At 47.2% G+C, this 12,174-nt stretch overlaps 1 protein-coding gene across 3 annotated transcripts in view; it reads left to right on the plus strand.

The window, feature by feature from the left end:
- Positions 1-8,887, plus strand: part of ADCY9 (adenylate cyclase 9) — a 121,211-nt gene extending 112,324 nt beyond the window's left edge. For all 3 annotated transcript variants that reach the window (XM_013055031.2, XM_045072147.1, XM_004750535.3), the window contains one exon: positions 4,468-8,887. In XM_013055031.2, the coding sequence (XP_012910485.1) occupies positions 4,468-5,656 (1,189 nt within the window). In that variant the 3' untranslated portion in view covers positions 5,657-8,887. The remainder of the gene's footprint in view (positions 1-4,467) is intronic.
- Positions 8,888-12,174: the final 3,287 nt, after the last annotated feature.

Here is a 12,174-nt window from a genome sequence, read left to right on the forward strand (position 1 = left end):
CCCATTTTCTAGATGAAGAAGCTGAAGTTCAGAGAAGTTAAGGAAGCTGTCTGTGGTCACACAGCTAGTGATCGGCAGGGTTTAAACCCTGGCCTCCCTCACCGCCAGGCACACTCTTTCTGCCAGGCCTCAGTACTTTTCAGAATGGCACATAGTTTTGGAAAGTAATTTGATGATCTGCAAAAATGTTCATAATCATTGACCTAATAATTCTATTTTTGCTTCTCTACCAAGGGGATAATTCAGAATATGATAAAGACCACCTGCCCCAAAATACTGATCACAATGATCACTGAACACTGAATCATTGAACACAATGAACACTGAAAGTTCATCAGCAACTTCAGTTGCCAATAAAAAGAAATGAATTACATTGTGGTCAGATGCTTAAATATTACCACTGTTATGGTGCAGGTATAAGAAAAATACTTCTCATGTGAAATTGCGTTTGTCTTGGAGCTAGGCAGTTCATTATATAGATGGATAAAATGTAAGATATGTCATAGTTATCTGGTAAAGAGTGATGAATGACTTTTTTTCTGTTTCTACAATTAAAAAATCAAATCTCTGTGAACATGTAGACACTGGGAAGGAGATTTAAAGTATGGAACAAAGGCAGAATGCAAATGTGTTTCTATGATGATCACAACTATAGTATTTAAAATAAAACACTTGGCTTTTTTTTAAAGTAAACTTTCTTATTGACGAATATATAACATGTGCACATAAAAGTGTCCATATATAAAAACACAGCTCAATGAATTTTCACAAGTGAGCACACCCCATTAACTGCCACTCAGACCAAGAAAATAGGGACCCGAGAAGTACCCTCTGTGTCCCAGCGTGGTGACTTCCGCAGCCTCACATCTGTAGGCATAGATTCTAAATGGCACTGAAATATACCAAAATGTTAACAAATTCCATGTTAATCTTGGTTAACTAAGATTAGGACTGTCAGTGGTCTTTGTTTTCTGTTTTTCTGTTTTAATCCCTCTTTTCCATGATAATGAATTGTACTATATTTTACTCTAACTTCCAATTATGACTTAATGTCCAACTGTCACGTCATAAATTGACTCTTGCATTTAGTCCCATAAAGCTCCTCTTTTTGGAACTGACCTTTGCTATTTGAATTTAGGAATGAGACCCCCATCTTTGTTCCTTCTGTAGTGGAAAGAGAAATACCGTTTATTGATGGGAAGTGATTCTCTTTCCTACTTGTTCCAGATCTCTGTTGTGTGGCAGCCCCTTGGCACTAAGTGTCAATCTGTGTATTGGGATTCCTCTTTTAAACAAGATGAAAACAGACATCGTAGTCTGTTTCCCTTTCTGTCTCACACTGGCCTATGTTCCATAATTCCCCTCCTCTGTCCAGAGGAACTGGCCTGTTCCCCTCTCCAGAGTCAGGCCATGCTAAAGTGAGGAAAGCAGGAGCAGCAGCCTGCTTGGGGAAAGCCAGACACAGCACCCATTTCTGCCACAGGGCTGCAAAGTCTGATTGGACTGTTAAGATGACGTTAAGCCTTTGTGATGTCTATGCATAAAGGGGGCGGTTCCTTGATGTTACCACTTTGTATATGTGCTGCCGAAGCGAGCACTGATGTTACCACTTTGGAGAAATAGAAAGAAAGGTCCCTCCTCATCCAACAAGATGGGCTCACCCATCACTTCTCTTCTCTTCGAGTTAGAAGGCATGTAGGGCTGGACAAAAATCTGTTTCAGTCATCTAGAATAGTTAATTGTTTAGTACTTGAGATTTGTGATATGTATTGCCATTTGATTCAATGACAGAAGAATAAGCAAGGGTACTGTGTCTTACTGTATAGAGGCATTTTTTGGTTCTAGCTCACAGGGGACGAGTTATGGCAGGGGTCCCAAAGACCACCCCTAGAACTGGGAATTCGCTAGGATTCAGGACTCCACCCAAAGGCATATTCATGGCTGTGATTTGTCACAGTGAGAGGACACAAAGCAAAATTGGAAGCAAATAAAGATACATGAGGTAGCGTCCAGAGGAAACCAGTTGCCAGCTTTCGAGAGTCCGGTCCCCGTGGCATAGTTCAGGATGCTCCGAATTCCTCCAGCAGTGTGCTTGGACACTACAGGTGACATGGTGTCCACCAGGGAGCCCATCAGAGACTCCATACCTAGGGTTTTTATTAGAGGGTGGTCATATAAGCATCTCTACTGCAGGGACCAAAATTCTGGATGCTCAGAAGGAAGGCACACTCTAGACACAGTGGGAGCCTACCTCCCCAGATCCAAGATCCTGAGGCCAGCCTCGGGCACTGTTGCCAGTAGGCCTTTCTCTGGATGACAGCCTCAGACCTGCTATGTTAATAACTCTTTTCTGCACAGAATCTGAGGCCAGTAGGGACTTAGCGATACTCTAGCCCATCTTCAGTTTATACATGAGGAAGTCGAGACCTAGAAATCTTTCCCAGGGTTCCAGAACTCTGCAGTGGTCCAGGTGGGACAGAGTCCTGTGATTCTTTTTTTTTTTTTTTAAAGATTTTATTTATTTATCAGAGAGAGAGAGGGAGAGAGAGCGAGCATAGGCAGACAGAATGGCAGGCAGAGGCAGAGGGAGAAGCAGGCTCCCTGCCAAGCAAGGAGCCTGATGTGGGACTCGATCCCAGGACGCTGGGATCATGACCTGAGCCGAAGGCAGCTGCTTAACCAACTGAGCCACCCAGGCGTCCCGAGTCCTGGGATTCTTACTCCAAGGCCTGGGCTTTGTGACTGTACTTCATAGAGGACCATTATGGCCAGATTGGTCAAGTTCATTGTTTTTTATAATGTCCTTAAGTTTTTGGTGCCATGGAGATATCAAAACTGAGGATCCATCCATTTTATATATAATTTATACAGTGACTCGACCCATTGCCACGTAAAATCTAGAAGCCCATTCTATGTGCTTTAGAAGCACATCAGGGCCCAGAATTTATATGAACAGAGCAGTCACAGCTTTATAAACAGAAGAAAGACAAGAAGGAAACCCAACACTTGTTAACAGTGATGGCCTCTGGATGGTCAATAGTGGAGGAAACTTTTCTTCTTTCTGCATTTTCCCCTAAATTTCTTCTGATGAAAATGTAGTACTATTGAGTGGAGAAATTAGCTCTAAAAAAGAAGCTTTCCAAGGGACTGCATTTGTGCTAATCTTCAGTCACAGCTGTTGCTGGTCAGCACTGTCCTACCCCCCCCCCCCGAAGCAGGCTGTTACTGGAGGGAACAGAAATGAGAGGGGCAATGTGCAAATTTTTACTGGAATCATGAATGTGCAGTAGTCGACGTGACTCAGCAGTTCCAACTCTGGTAGTTTATCCCATAGACCGACTCCCTCCTATGCACAGGGTTGGCACAGTGGCATTCCCTGGGGGTGAAGGATGGGCACAGCCCAAATGCCCAGGGTTGGAACCTGATTGTTAGAGTACATGCATGTATTAGAGTTTCTTGCAACCCATAAGAAAACCACAACTTTCCCACAGGAAAGATACTTATTTTATACTACTGTTTATGCTGTTTGAATTTCTCACAAGGTGCTACTCTTCATACATATTGGGGCACCTGGGTGGCTCAGTCAGTTAAGCATCTGACTCTTGATCTCAGCTCAGGTCTTGATCTCAGGGTTGTGAGTTCAAGTCCTGCATGGAACTCCATGCTGGGTCTGGAGTCTACTTAAAAAAAAAAAAAAGTACACCTATTATTTGTAAAAATGTTAACATTGTCTTAAATGATGTTGACAAAACAACCTAACCTACCAGAGGGTAATGGTACATTCGTGGACTTTTATACAAATAGACAATATAGAACTTACACTAATTCTTTGTAAAATTACACATCTTTCAGAGCTAAACTTGGATTAGAAATCTAAAAAGTAAGTGTGTCAGAGAATGTTAAGTTTCTTGGGTATGATGATGGTAGTGTGGCTACATAGGGACATGTCCTTATTTCTGAGGAGATAGGGACTGAAATATTCAGGATCTAAGTGTCATGATCTCATAATGTTCAGCAGGAAAGCTGTGTGTGCACATGTGTGTGCTGACAGAGGGAAGGAGCAAAGCAGCCAAATGTCAGCCATTGTTGAATCCAGGAGAAGGGCGTACAAACGTATTACTAGTCTCTTAACTTTCCTATAGTGTTCCGAATTTTCGAAATAGAAGGTTGTTGGAAATAAAAAGATTTTTAAAATCAAAGAGCTAACAGCTCCTGAAAAAGCAGTCACCAAGTAGTTACTTAGAAATCAGTTACAACAATCAGTCTTATCGCGGCACCCCTTCAGCCAGCCAAAATGGCATCGGGTAGCTTTGCGGCTGCAGGTTGCTGACAAGTTGAACTCCACAGGACTTGGTGCAGAGGCTAGGTAGCTGGTCTCTTTCACAACCTGCAAGCCCTGAGCAGCAACCTCTTCCTTAAAAGATGCACTTAAGAAGGTACGTCCTTTCTCTTCTCTTTGCTCTCCAGTTCTGAGGGGAATCCGTGCAATAGTTCCTTGCCGCATGGTGGCGGAACAGCCAGCCTGATTGGCCAGGAGGTGGTTCTGGTCTTCTTTCTCCTGCTCTTGCTGGTCTGGTTCCTGAATCGAGAATTCGAGGTCAGCTACCGCCTGCACTACCATGGGGACGTGGAGGCAGATCTTCACCGCACCAAGATCCAGAGCATGAGGGACCAAGCCGACTGGCTACTAAGGAACATCATCCCCTACCACGTGGCTGAGCAGCTGAAGGTCTCCCAGACCTACTCCAAGAACCATGACAGTGGAGGTGTCATCTTCGCCAGCATCGTCAACTTCAGTGAGTTCTACGAGGAGAACTACGAAGGGGGCAAGGAGTGCTACCGGGTCCTTAACGAGCTCATTGGGGACTTCGACGAGCTCCTGAGCAGGCCAGGCTACAGCAGCATCGAGAAGATCAAGACCATAGGGGCCACATACATGGCTGCATCGGGGCTGAACGGCGCCCAGTGCCAGGATGGTGGCCACCCACAGGAGCACCTGCAGGTACTGTTCGAGTTTGCCAAGGAGATGATGCGTGTGGTGGACGACTTCAACAGCAACATGCTGTGGTTCAACTTCAAGCTCAGGGTCGGCTTCAACCATGGGCCACTCACAGCAGGGGTCATCGGCACCACCAAGCTGCTGTATGACATCTGGGGCGACACCGTCAACATCGCCAGCAGGATGGACAGCACGGGGGTGGAGTGCCGCATCCAGGTGAGTGAGGAGAGCTACCGCGTCCTGAGCAAGATGGGCTACGACTTCGACTACCGGGGGACAGTGAATGTGAAGGGCAAGGGCCAGATGAAGACCTACTTGTACCCAAAGTGCATGGACAGCGGGGCCGTGCCGCAGCACCAGCTGTCCATCTCCCCGGACATCCGAGTCCAGGTGGACGGCAGCATCGGGCGATCTCCCACGGACGAGATCGCCAACCTGGTGCCTTCTGTACAGAACGCGGACAAGACGTCTCTGGGTTCTGAAAACAACATGCAGGCCAAGGACACTCACCTCTCTTCTAAGAGGCCATGGAAGGAGCCCGTCAAACCCGAAGAGAGGTCTCGATTTGGCAAAGCTATAGAGAAAAGCGACTGTGAAGAAGTAGGCATGGAAGAAGCCAGTGAACTCACCAGGCTCAACGTTTCCAAGAGCGTGTGACGCAGCGCCTGTCGCTGCCGCGGTGCTCTGTTCCTTGAAACACAATCGAGTTTGTATTCACCTGCTGTGTGTCCCGAGCACCACAGCCTCCATCGCCGGGCGCAGCACCGCGTGGTCATTGCCCTGACGTCTGCGTGCGCCACATACATCTGTCTCTGTGCTTTTTCTCCCCTGGAGCCCCATCCCCTGGGTGTGACCGTCAGCAGCGTGGAGAACAAGTGCCTTCAGGGGTTGACCGTGGCCTCACGTCTGGGGACAGAGGTGGCCCATGGAGATCGTGGCATGGGGTATTGCTGGACTTTTTAAATGAAAGCTGTGGTTAAGATATCATTTTATTGCTTTTTCTCACAAGGCAGTTTGGGGTTTTGTTTTGGTTTTGCTAGTACAATGTTTTTGCATTTTTTTCTTGTATACATGCTAGTGTTTTCCAGTGACCTGACCTTTCTGTGTAAACATGTACACGCACACACTTTCATTCATGAATCTGAGATCAAGTGCCAGTAACTCACTGTGAGGGGAGGTGGGGGGCCGTGGGCTGCAAGCAGCCGCCAGCCAGGACAGCCCATGCGCGCCCCCCCACCCCGCCCCGACCTGCACCTTCCAGAGCACCTGGGGCCTCGGGCTGTCAGGGCTTCCTCCCCGTGCAGGCCAAGATTGCAGATGCTAGCCAGTAGCAGAGCTCGTGAACCCAGGTCCAAGGTATTTAGAAGCCGTGTTTCATTCTGCCCTGGACACCAAGGAGTCTTCCAGCTGGGAGCGAAGGGGTTTGTCTTTGAAGCTGAATCCTCGGAGAGGGAAACTCAAAATAAACGTCTGAGGGTTGCATTTATTTATTTATTTATTTATCAGGGAATGTGTGTCTTGTGGGGAGCAGCAGCCAGGTCCTTCTGGCAAAGGGACATAGATAGGCTGGGTTGTGGGAGGGGGGTCTGCAGGGGGCACAGTGGAAGCATGAGAAGATGTCTGATAGTGCTTTGGCTGCTCTGGGCCACCACTCCACACAGGGGCTGAGCAAGGCCTGGCCGGGCCTGGCCAGCGTGCCCTGGGATGGCCCAGGGACAGAGATGCTCTCAGCCGTGGTTCTGAAACCTTTTGGGCACTGACACTTCTGTTCTGTGGGCTGCGGATCTGTGCCCTTGGGGCCTCCCCACGGCAGGGATTGAGGCAGAGCCCGGCCCTGCATGAGGCAGGGGGTCGGGGCCAAGCGCAGTGGTGGGCAGGCAGTGCCAGCGGCTTTGGCTTGTACACCCCCGAGAATTCCCTCATCCTCTCCCACTCTTGGCTTGTGCAGGGCCGGTGTGCAGCAGGCGTGAACCTGCTGAACCCCAGCCCTCTTTAGCTGGCCTCCTCCTGCTGTGTAGAGACAGAACCAGCCACATGTACAGGAGGTGTCAAGCCAGGGCAAGTAGAAGAAACCTGAAGGAAATCACTTGTGGTGGTTATTTGTTGCTGATCCTGCCTGTGAGGACATTTGGCCACATTGAGTCTGGAATGTACATGGAATTGAACTCAGGCCCGTTTTGCCCTGTCATCGGCAAAGTTACTTTCAAGGTGACTCGAGCATACGGTTCACAGGATAGTTTGAGAACTAGCTCCTTCTCTGTTTAAGGTCTTCACCGGCACACCCTGTGCATTTTCTTTTCGCTGCTAAATCTTTGTATAATGTCACATCTACATCAAGTCACATTATCAGTCTCCCCCTTCCCCAAATTCATCTAGTCTGCCATTTCTGGGATCAGAAAATATGGATTCTGATGGGCCAGCTTCCCGGGGTGGGGGAACACACGTGGAGTTGCCTCCCAACAATGCAGCCATAGCCAAGATCTTGACGTCCCAGGGAGTCGAGGCATTCTCAGTAACTAAGATCTTCCTTCAGGCTTTACTGTCAGTTTGTTGGTCTTCCAATGCTGGAGGAAGGATGGTGTGACAATACCTCTTGCTTCTAAAGAATGTATTCTTCTAAGAAACCACAGAGATTTTATTTTTATTTTAAAACACTACCCGACACTGTCCTTGTCCAAAGGGACTGTGGACGTGTTAGGGGCTTCTCCCATCAGTGTTAAGGCATGTACTGGAGTGTGGGGCTCTCCTTCTGCCCTCTGCCCTCAGGCTCTGTAGCTCTGGCAGTGAGGGGGCCAGGTGGTTGCCGCCGGGCTGCCTGTGTCTCTGCTGTTCCACAAGGTTAATCTCTGCACATGCTTCCTCCCCTGCACATTCTCTTTTCCCTTCCCTTCCTGCAAAAGTGTTTGTGATTCCTGACTCTGGGAAGCCACGGACCTTAGGGAGAGGGTCTGAACGCCCGGTGATCTGGTCCAGCAGTGTGCATATCGGAGACTTTGATGGTTGGCTCACCCAGAATTCCAAATTGTCTTTAAAAAACAAAACAACACAACACCCCGAGCCTTCCTAAATCACCAGTACAGATGTTCTCGCTGAGCCACTACGTGGCTTGGGTCCTTCCCAGTTTCCTGCCCTGAAGCATACCTCAACGCAGGACCACAGAATCTGTGCCACGGAAATGCCTTGCCTCCAGCTCCGCTGGCCCTGAACAGAGTCCCTGAGGACAGGCCCCTGAGCAGTGGTTCAAGTGCTAGCAGTACGACGGACTTGCTCTTCACAGAGGCAATACCTCTTACAAACTTAGGTCAGGAAGCAATACTTCAGAACTGAATGTGTGTAAATAACCACTTTGAGTTGCAATTGCTGTTTTCTTCTTGGCCCCAAGTCAGATCGAATTATACACACGTATATATACACATATATGTATATGTATATGTATATATATATATATATAAACAAGCACACCTAATTTTATCCAGTGCAAACAAATGTAGAGAATCAGTTATGAAGCCCTTAAGTAGCTTGAAGAGTCAACCGATTATGCAACACCTGCACGCGACTCCATTAACACTGACTGCTCTCGAAGGCAGCAACTGCGCATTTGCACACGACACTGAGAGCCAGAGGGCCGCGTGCTTCCCGCCACGTGGACTGTAACAATGTGTAGTTTCCAAAGATCTGTCTGCGTCTGCATTTCTAGATTTTTGAGGTAAGCGTTTTTTGGCTGGTTGTTTCAGAAAATCACATCATGCCTAGAACCTGAAATTGACGAGAACCAACTGTTTGCATTTTCCATCTTTTCTTCACTCTGCTCTTTTTAAACTGTTAATTCTAATTATTTCAGAATGCATCCACTCAAGAAATGGATATTAAAATATTCTAAAATCTAAATATTTGATGCCTGGTATTTCCTCGTTGAAAAGATCAGTTTGCACTTCAGAAATTAGGGCATTCCTCATTCCCTGCGATTTGTGGCTGGAAATAAGAAGATTTGCCTTTCTTTCACATTATGACTTTAAAAACAAGACGACAAAAAAAAAAAAAACCCAAAACTATCCTATTTATGTATGTGGTTTCTTTTTGTCTAATGGACATATTTGCTACAGTTAACTTCGGTTGAAAATTTTTATTTTTATATGGAACTTTAACAAAAATAAAAAGCAGGTCGCAGGACAAGTTTGGCTTGCAACGATATCCCTATTTTATTAGGCCTTCGATATAGTTTTTCCTGCAAGGTCTTAGGGGAAGGAATTGACCAAGAAAATGAAGGCAGTTTTCTGAAAGGACACAGCTACACAGCCTGTCCTCACAAAGTTCCTGGGGGTGTCGACATCAGGAAAGTCATACACCCATCTCAGAATCCATTTAAAGTCATAGAGCCTCTTCCCAGAAACCATTCATGCCGTTTGTACACATCTTGGGCGTTCACAACACCTCCAGATCCAAAGCAAAACTGTAGAGCTATTGGGGTGTAGAGCCTTCTCCCCCAGTGAAGTCTTTCCTGGTGACTGCAGTATTTGTCAGCAACTTCAGAGCACAGGACCCTCTTGAAGACTCAACAGAGGGAGGTGAAGATACGGTCCCCCATCCTTGTTCATCCCCTAAAGAGGGATCGAGCTTCTAGGTTGTTCTCTGCTGGAACATGGCGCCTATGAGGGCACTACTGGTTGACGTGGGCATCCTTCCCTCCCACACCCTAGGAACCTTTTTGGAGGTTAGAGAGTCATGGTCTGTGCTGCACTGAAGGTCTTGTGAGAAGGTGGGTCTCTACTAGAAGGGGTACCCTGGGGACTTTTGAAGACTTAGCATTCATGAAAGAATTTTGCAGTAAGACTCAGAACTTAGCTTTTGTGATTTCTCTCTTGCATGTGGTTACTTTTCTGTGGGGAATCTCCTTGTGGCCACCTGGAATAGATCCCGAGGGCCAGGTAAAGGAAGCTAAGTGGGGAAGAGATAGGTAAGAGGAAGTGATTAAGAAAGGTACACACTTGTACACCTTATACGTGTAAATTAAAATCCTCCCTAAGTGTCTATTTTTATATAGTTCCTACGTGAAAATTATTATTTTTAATTACATGACTCCGAAGAGTTGTCACTATCTATTAAAGTAACTTAAGTCTGGGGAATTCTCCCTGTTCCTGTTGGGCCTGGATGCCAGAAGGAGAAGCAAATTAAGTGGCTGTGTATCAAGAGCCCAGTGCCTCCTGAAATCTCAGTCATTGAAAACAGTGATCTTAACCTTTCTTGACTCACAGAGCCTTTGATAATTTGATGACAGTTGTGTCTCTTCTCTCCAGAAAACAAACACACACATGCAAATACACAACACAAATAAACCATCTATAATGTTGCATACAATTTCAGAAGTCCCCAGATTCAGATAAGGTGCCCCCAATCTGCAATGACTAAGGAATGCTGATTTTTCTATTGTAACTCTCTGCAGGTGAGGTTCCCAAGCATTTCCGGACTCTATTGGAAATTTGTCTCACCATGTTAATGCTGGTTTGTTTGCATATGCATTCCCAAGCAAATGATATTTTCATGTATTATGTTTGAGTTCTGTTTAAGTATATTCAAGGAGCCACTCAAAGGACTTTACAGTTTCATAAAGTTAGAGTCTTCCCAACAGATAAGGAACACTCGGCCAGTATTCGCTGAGCGACAACGATGTGCCAAATAATGCCAAACGTCCCTTTCTTTGGACCATTCAAGTTGTTGTAAGGCTGGAGTATATTCCAGCAACAGCCGTGATGAGAGACACTGCTTCTCCTGTTGCTTTCCCACGGTGAATTCTTCAGTAAACAGAAGGGCACTTCCAGGTAGCTGGGCTGGCACAGCGACAGCCTCTCCTTGCTGACATTCTTACGCAGTGGGTTCTCAGAGTCATTCGTAAACAAAGAGGTGATTTTTGTACTCATGGTCTTAAGGAGTGTTCAGACTTTGAAGAAAGAGCAACACGTGAGAAGCAGAGAAAACAGCTTTACCCGTATTGTGTTGATCCCTCACGGAGAAAGAAGCTACTCCAAGTACAACCCATGAAATCATCTGTTTTATTTTTAAAACCATCCTCTCCAGATGGCAGGTGGGGCCCCAGCACGAGGGTCTCAGAACAAGGCACTGGCTTGGACTGACTTGGCTGGAGGGAGCCTTTCTGAAATAGCACCACCCTGAGAGGAGTGCCTGGGAGGGAGTTGGGGGCCAGAGGTCTCTGCTCTGACCCCATCTCTGCCCTGGGCCCTGTCACCAGACAAGGCAGCAGCTTCTGGCAGGGGAAAGTTTTCTGAACAAACTGCTCTCTCGTCTTCATCTTTCTCTGACTTTCTTGCCCTTCTCAGCAAAGAAAATTCTTGCCACGTAGGTTGGAAGGCCAGCGAATGGTGTCAGAAAGGAGGGATTGTTTGGATTTGTCCATATGATCCTGGGAAAAGGAAGCAGAATGGGAAAGGGAAGAGCTGCACACCCGCACACTTGCGGGACTGACTCCCTAGTGACACCGTGTACCCAAGGCCAACCTCACAGCTCACCGAGCCCTTCCTTGGGAAGATCTCCATTCATGTTCTCCCTGGCTTCCAGCTTCTTGGGTCTCCAGCACTGGCCTCTTGGGAGGCCTCCCACAACTACCAGCCAGCCCCACCTCATGGACAGCCATGCCTCTCCAAGGACACAGGTGCCTCCACTCTACCTGCTTCCCACCCCCTTCCACTGCCCTCTTTGACCTCCCAAGTAGGTTTCAGTTCCATGCCATATGCCATCCTCACTGTCTAACTTCAGGAATACAGATAACCCTACAACAACAGAGTGAGCTGCTATTCTACTGATTGAAAGAAACAAACCCTTTGGCCACTACATTCAGTTCTCACCTAGGCAAACATGTCTGTGCCCACCAAGCAGTTTCCCGTTACAGCTTTCCACGAAGGAACTCAAAACACAGGGGACCCCTTTGGTCTTCAGGATGCCTCACCTGTGTGGATAGGCAGAAGTGTTTTTTCTGTACAACAGATCACAGAGCATAGCTGAGGGGGTTGCCCCAGTCCAGCCGGTTGCTGCCCACGGTTCCCGGCTGCAGAGCTGGACCCCGGAGCGTGCTGCCAAGTCCACGTGACTGCCTGTCATGGCCTCCCCCTTCCTTGCCAGGAAAGAACAAAGAATCCAGGTGGTGGAGTGGGTCATCGTGCAAT

Source organism: Mustela putorius, unplaced genomic scaffold, assembly GCF_011764305.1.
Source record: "Mustela putorius furo isolate JIRA1106 unplaced genomic scaffold, ASM1176430v1.1 tig00004007_pilon_pilon_pilon, whole genome shotgun sequence".
Taxonomy (NCBI): Eukaryota; Metazoa; Chordata; class Mammalia; order Carnivora; family Mustelidae; genus Mustela; species Mustela putorius.